Source organism: Penaeus japonicus, unplaced genomic scaffold (genome assembly GCF_977035675.1).
Source record: "Penaeus japonicus unplaced genomic scaffold, GWHDUDI00000001_assembly GWHDUDI00000009, whole genome shotgun sequence".
NCBI lineage: Eukaryota > Metazoa > Arthropoda > Malacostraca > Decapoda > Penaeidae > Penaeus > Penaeus japonicus.
In genome coordinates, this window is record NW_028234411.1 from 2,647,055 (window position 1) to 2,654,554 (window position 7,500).

Below are 7,500 nucleotides of genomic sequence, written 5' to 3' on the forward strand. Positions count from 1 at the left end.
CCGTGACCCTCCCCCTAATGACGCCTCTCGGGCCCTCGGGTCACTCTCGCCTGCACCGGATGCACTCTGGTGTCTAATCGCGTTTCGTGCACTTTCTATAATATGATAATTCCCTTTTTTATCTACGTATTTCCTATTCGATCGTACATCGTTTTGCTGACAAAAATTGTTAATGAGATGATCATGGTTAATGATGCGACTATAATGCTTAAAAAGATAATAGTACTGTTAGTTATTCATGCGACGCAAAAAAAATGAAACGCCAATGCATAAAGACGATAAATAATGATAAATAATGACATGCCATTGCGTTTAACACTTAAATTTTTCGTGCGCGCGAGTGTATGTACGACTGTTCCTGTATGTGTTTGTTTCTGAGTATGTGCGTGTGTCGTTGTGCAAATGCGCATAAACATATATGTAAATACACTTCTACACACAGTATAACCTCACTTAAATGAATCCGAAAGTGAAACAAAACCGCGCCCCCGCCCCCGCCCCCCTCCCCCCCCGACCCTTCCTGCACGCAATCAATAACAAAGGTTTAAAACGGACGCCATAACTTCTGTCCCTTTAACACGGCGCCTCAATACAACGACAATGAGACCCGCTCGACTGCCCGCTACGTCCGCCCGCCCGCCCGCACGCCCGCACGCCCACACGCACGCCCGCCGGGAACCTCGATCGCCCAGACCTTTCCTGTGCTGGGCAGAGGAACCATGGGTCTCGTTGGGGCTTGTCAGGCAATGCTTTAGCTCTTGGTTAATGCTTTTGGACGCAGGTCTAGGGGGTGGGTAGGGGTCTAGGGTAGGTATTCTGGTTGTGTCTTGGTTAGTTATGTCTTGGTTGATGGTACTTGGAGTGGTTGGCTGTGCTTTGGAGGAGGAGGAGGAGGTCTAGCTGTGTTTTGTTTTGGTGGTACTTCGAGTTATTGTTCGTGTTTGGGGGTTTGGTGGGGTCTGGTTGTGTCGTGTCATGCTCTGGGTGGTAGGTGGTGCTGTTACGAGAGTGGTAATGCTGTGGAAGCAGGTGTACCATTGTAAGCGCTGGATAACGTTTTGGAAGGGGATGGTTAGGCAAGGTATTTGGTTGTGTCTTGCTAGGATATGCTTTAAGTGTTGGATAATGCTGAAGAGGAAGGTAATGCTGTGGAGGAAGGTGTACTATTGTAAACGCTGGATAACGTTTTGGAAGGGGATGGTTAGGCAAGGTATTTGGTTGTGTCTTGCTAGGATATGCTTTAAGTGTTGGATAATGCTGAAGAGGCAACCATTTTGGTGATAGATAGTGTGATTGTGGGATGTTGATTTAGATGTTGGGTAATGGTTTAGAGGCAAGGGTCTGGCTGTGTCTTTTTTTTTCTTTCTTTCTTTTTTTTAATCTTGGGGCGACAAGTGATGCCTTTGGAGTAGGTATTCTAACTGTGTCTTGCTTGGTAATTCTTGCTGTGATGGGTAATGCTTTGGCTACGTCTTTCTGAAGTTTTTTTTTATTTTTTTTTTAAGTTCAGTACTACTTCGGTTGGTTTTGTTGTTGTTAGAAGTAACGTGTATTTAATTACTTCTTTTTTTCCCTCTATTTTGAGCTCGAGGATGGATTTTGAAGGCAAATAGAGAGACAAAAAAGAATATTTTTTTTCCATTCTAAAGAACTTGGAGACGTCTGTTTGAAAAGCTTGACGTGCAATTTGCTCACGCTTGACTTAGACTATTCACTTGTGGACTCCCTCCCTCCCCACCCACACCCTACCCACTCCCTACCCACTCCCCCCAACTCCGTCGCTCACTGACTACATTGTGGTGTGTCTCCCCCTCCCCCACTATCAACCCCCCCCCCCACATCGCGAGAGGGATGGGCCAATCTTACGCGATCCTCCTACACTTGACGCCTTTGTAACGCCCCCCTTTTTTTATCCATCTTCAAAAGAACTTTCTCCTGTCGCTCTCCCCTATCCTTCTTTGCCTTTATTCTAATATACCGTATGTTTATAGATCTCTCCGCCCCCCCCCCCCACCCCTTCTGCTCCCCTGTTCCCCCGCTCCCCACCTCTGTCTGAGTCATGGCCTCCATTCACGCGACCCCGAATGTCCCCCTTCCCTTGCCTCCCCTTGCCTCCCCTTGCCTCCCCTTGCCTCCCTTGGTCTCCCCTTGTCTCACTTAGTCTCGCCTTGTCTCTCCCCTTCACGCACCTTGTCTCCCTTTGTTTCTCCTTGCTTCCTTTTGTCTCTCCTTGTTTTCCCTTCCCTCCCCTTATCTCCCCTTGCCTCTCCTTACGTCCCCTTTCCTCCCTTTACTTTCCCTTCCCTTCCTTTCCCTCCCCTTCCCTCCCCTTGCCTCGCCTTGTCTCCCCTTCTTTCTCCTTGCTTTCTCTTGTCTTCCCTTCCCTCCCCTTATCTCCCCTTGCCTCTCCTTACGTCCCCTTTACTCCCCTTACTTTCTTTTCCCTCCCCTTGCCTCTCCTTGCGTCCTCTTTCCTCCCCTTCCCTTCCCTTCCCTTCTCTTCCCTCCCCTTCCCTCCCCTTAACCCCCTTGCCTCCCCTTCCCTCCCCTTAACCCCCTTGCCTCCCCTTCCCTCCCCTTAACCCCCTTGCCTCCCCTTCCCTCCCCTTAACCCCCTTGCCTCACAGTTAGAGTTCCCAGGGAATATAACTCACGAAATCTGAGCTCGACAGTTTCCCGATGACTTTCCATCCCTCATGCAGATGGTTACTCGTGGCTCGTTTAGGTGGTGCACGGGACTAGATAAGGGCTCGTGTTCTGGTTATTCCTGTTGGCGATCTCTCTTTGTTTTCTCTGTTTCTCTCTGTCTCTCTCTTTCTCTCTCTCTCACTGTCTCTCTCTTTCTGTCTCTCTCACTCTTTCTCTTTCTCTCTCTCTCTTCTCTCTCTTTCTCTCTTCTCTCTCTTTCTCTCTCTCTCTTTCTCTCTGCTCTCTCTCTCTATCTCATTCTCTCTATCTCATTCTCTCTCTCTCTCTCTCTCTCTCTCTCTCTCTCTCTCTCTCTCTCTCTCTCTCTCTCTCTCTCTCTCTCTCTCTCTCTCTCTCTCTCTCTCTCTCTCTCTCTCTCTCTCTGCCTCTTTCGTTTTTCGTCCAGTAACTAAGCTATATAGAGCTCTTAATCATGCTTCATGGTCACTCCGCGGTTTCCAGTGTTCCGTCGCCGGTGCATGCTTGAAGACGATCAATATATTTTTTGTACTCCCACACAACGTGCATAGTTCTGCACCTCCCTCCCTCCCTCCCTCCCTCCCTCCCCCTTCCCTCCCTCCCTCCCCCTTCCCTCCCTCCCTCCCTCCCCTTCCCTCCCTCCCTCCCTCCCTCCCCCCCTTCCCTCCCTCCCTCCCCCTTCCCTCCCCCTTCCCTACCACCCCCAACCACAAGGAGAGCGCGGGTCCCAAAGTCCCAAAGGGGAATTCCCTCTTACATTCGGACCGCCTATCATTCCCCCTGAAGTTTCTCACTGTGTCCAGACCCTTTCAGCTCCTCCGTACATAAACTGTGTATCGTTTTAACTACTTAATTTTGTGTGCGATAACAAGACGTAAATGCCTGTTGAGTCGCGTGTATTGTGTATAATGTACCCCTTTTCTTGTAATTGTTCCGATTGACTTTGATCTTTTTCAATTGCCGAATCTTAAATACCAGCCCACCTCATTGCTTTAAGATTATGTCGTCTCTCAATGGGATACGGTTGGGATGCTTTTAATCCTGGGATATCCCTTGTTTCTCTTATCGTTGTGTAATGTGTCCTAAGTTTTTGAAGTGACTTGAACTCAGATAGATATACAGTGTTACTCGAGTCATCTAAATAATTCTTGCGTGTTTATGTGAGAGACCCTCCCTCCCCTCCCCTCCCCTCCCCTCTCTCTCTCCTCTCTCCTTCCTTCCTTCTCTCCCTCTCTCCCACTTCCCTTTGCTTCACGACACACTCTCCACGATTGGTTTTCGACGCCATGAAAATATTCATGCCTTCACGATGTTGTAGCCATGATGTGTATACGTTGATGCTAGAAATTCCTTCGTAGATTGTGTGGTGACCTGTAGCCTTTAAGACTACGAAAGACTGCACTTATTGTTTTAATAATAAAGCGTTCCATTCTTTTGGGTAGTTTGAGGCTTCTTTGTGATTAAAAAGAAATTAAGGAATAATTTTGAATAAGTATATTGTGTTACATTAGATTCAGTAAGACCATAGACAGTGGTTCTGGGGTGTTGTTGTGAAACCCTGACCTGATCTTTGCTGACGCCATCGCCGAGGAGTTGAACTATGACCTTCATGTAAAATGGATTCTGTTCGAGGTCAAAACAGGTCATCATGAAGATTTTATGCGTGTGATTCAAGCATGACGAACTAACCATCGCATGACAGTGACACGCAGCATGTACCTCTGCCTCTTAAAATACAAGTACGATGGTAATATCAATCATATATTGGAAGATTGATGAATAATGATCAGAATTAACAACTACTTCTAAGATATTATTCTAGGTTGTAATCAAAGCAAGATTTCTAGTACCAAAAAGTCGGTGAAAAAGTCTTAATAAAGAAAAAAATTCAAGCAGTTTTGAACAGAAATCCAAACACTTTGAACGAATAGAAATGCAGAGAAATCAGTGATCAGGAATTCATTTCAAGGGGAAGAGAGGAATGAAAGAAGGAATAAAAATACGTGGGTATTTAAAGGATGAATTATGGAATACGGGAATCATAGCAGACGAAAAGGGGGGTAGCCGGGTATGTGTAAAGAAGGGTAATGTTTTTTTTATTTTTTTTTAAGTAAATAGATTAGTAAAACGAAGTGAGAAAAATACCGGAGAATAGATTAGCAATATACATTATAATAAACAAGCAAAGTATAGTACGAAAGGAATTAGAGATAGTCTAACAAAGTGAAATACTAAAAAAAAGAAAAAAAAACAGAGGAGGAAGAAAACCTGCAAAGAAGGTAAGTCCCACAAAACAAAGACAGGCTGGGAACCACAACATCACGGTAGGTGAACCCCCCCCCCCCACCCCCACCCCAAAAAAAAAAAAAGATTTCCAAGTCCCGCCTTCAACAACATCAACAACGAAAATCCTCTTAACCCACCACCTCTTTTTAACCCACCACCTCCTCTTAACCCACCACCTCCTCTTAACCCACCACCTCCTCTTAACCCACCACCTCCTCTTAACCCACCACCTCCTCTTAACCCACCACCTCCTCTTAACCCACCACCTCCTCTTAACCCAACCACCTCCTCTTAACCCACCACCTCCTCTTAACCCAACCACCTCCTCTTAACCCACCACCTCCTCTTAACCCAACCACCTCCTTTTAACCCACCTCCTCCTCTTAACCCACTTCCGCCTCCTCTTAACCCACCACCTCTTCTTAACCCACCACTTCCTCTTAACCCACCACCTCCTCTTAACCCACCTCCTCCTCTTCTTAACCCACCTCTTCTTAACCCACCACCTTTTCTTAACCCACCACCTCCTCTTAACCCACCTCCTCCTCTTAACCCACCTCCTCTTAACCCACCTCCTCCTCTTAACCCACCACCTCCTCTTAACCCACCACCTCCTCTTAACCCACCACCTCTTCTTAACCCACCACCTCCTCTTAACCCACCACCTCCTCTTAACCCACCACCTCCTCTTAACCCAACCACCTCTTTTTAACCCACCACCTCCTCTTCTTAACCCACCACCTCCTCTTAACCCACCACCTCCTCTTAACCCAACCACCTCTTTTTAACCCACCACCTCCTCTTCTTAACCCAACCACCTCCTCTTAACCCACCTCCTCCTCTTAACCCACCACCTCCTCTTAACCCACCACCTCCTCTTAACCCACCACCTCCTCTTAACCCACCACCTCCTCTTAACCCACCTCCTCCTCTTCTTAACCCACCTCTTCTTAACCCACCTCTTCTTAACCCACCACCTTTTCTTAACCCACCACCTCCTCTTAACCCACCTCCTCCTCTTCTTAACCCACCTCTTCTTAACCCACCACCTCCTCTTAACCCAACCACCTCTTCTTAACCCAACCACCTCCTCTTCTTAACCCACCTCCTCCTCTTCTTAACCCACCTCCTCCTCCTCTTAACCCACCTCCTCCTCTTCTTAACCCACCTCCTCCTCCTCTTCTTAACCCACCACCCCTTCACCCGTTTCATATATAACACCCCATCCGACACTTTTAGCAAGGACCATTTCGCATTTCTCTAACCTCTTTTTCTTCTGTGTGTTTGCGTAGGCGAAGCGCTGATGTGTTGGGACTGTAACAGCGCCCTGGACCCAAGGTGCGGGGAGTTCAACTTCGACAAACATACCCTGGACACCGTCAACTGTTCCCACGTCTACAATGAGTATCTCAGGAAAAAGGAGCCTCTTTATTGCCGGAAAATAGTCCAGACAAGTAAGTTTATATGGAGGCTTATAGTGCTTTCTTGTTTTGTTTTTGGTTTCTTTTCTTTATTTCTTTCTTTCATAGTTTCTTTTGTGTTATGGTGTTTTTTTTGTGTGTGTTATGGTGTTTTTTTTAATTTTTTGTGTTGTGTTTTTTTTTTCATTTTATGGTGTTTTTTTTCTTTCATTTTATAGTGTTTTTTCTTTCATTTTTTTGTGTTATGGTGTTTTTTTCTTTCTTTTTTTGTGCTATAGTGTTTATTTTTCTTTGATTTTTGTGTGTGTTATGGTTCATTCTTTTTTTTTTTTCTTAATGTTTTGGTGGAAGGGGTTGTCTTATGGTACTGTTTTGATTACTGTTGGTACTACTAATAATACTATTAATGCTATTACTACAGGAACTCTTTCCATTACTAATGTTTTTAGATTTTATAAGTAGCAATGGTGTAAATGTAATAGATAAGTTAATGGTGATAATTATGGCGATCTTATAATGATGATTACTAGATAATAATGGTAATGATGATTATTGATAATTAGTTTTATTTAGTTTTTTTGTTATGATGATAATTATTACAATTATGATGATGATAATAATAACAATTATGATAGCAACAATAACTATAATAAAATTAATAGTAATAATGCTAATGATAGTAATGATAATAATAATGATAATAACAATTATAACAAAATATGATAATGATAATACCAATAATAATAATAATAACAATACTGATAACCAAAATACCAATACTAATAATATTAATACTGATAATGATAATGACGATTACGATAATGATAACCTAACCAAGCCCCCTCCATCATCCCACATCCGGGTCCCTTTGGTGCAAAAATCAGACTTCGAGACAAAAGGAAAAAACAGTTTCAAGATTTAAGAAAAATAAAAAAATAATAATTAAATTTCAGAGCATGACCATTTTTAAAATCGTTTGTCCTTTGTCCTCCTTTGTTTGAGTCAGGGAAATGTCCCGGATTTTTTATGATTGTTATATGTAGTTTTGTTATTATTGTTATTATTATTATTATTATTGTTGTTATTATTATTATTATTATTATTGTTATTATTATTATTATTGTTG

At 43.9% G+C, this 7,500-nt stretch overlaps 1 protein-coding gene across 2 annotated transcripts in view; it reads left to right on the plus strand.

The window, feature by feature from the left end:
• The window catches only part of LOC122256285 (UPAR/Ly6 domain-containing protein crok), a 66,737-nt gene that overhangs the window by 35,067 nt on the left and 24,170 nt on the right, over positions 1-7,500 (plus strand). Inside the window, exon 2 of one of the 2 annotated variants that reach the window (XM_043020838.2) lies at positions 6,246-6,407. The exons of the other annotated variant lie outside the window; for it this stretch is intronic. Coding sequence (XP_042876772.1) covers positions 6,246-6,407 — 162 coding nt within the window. The remainder of the gene's footprint in view (positions 1-6,245; positions 6,408-7,500) is intronic. 2 annotated transcript variants of the gene reach the window in all.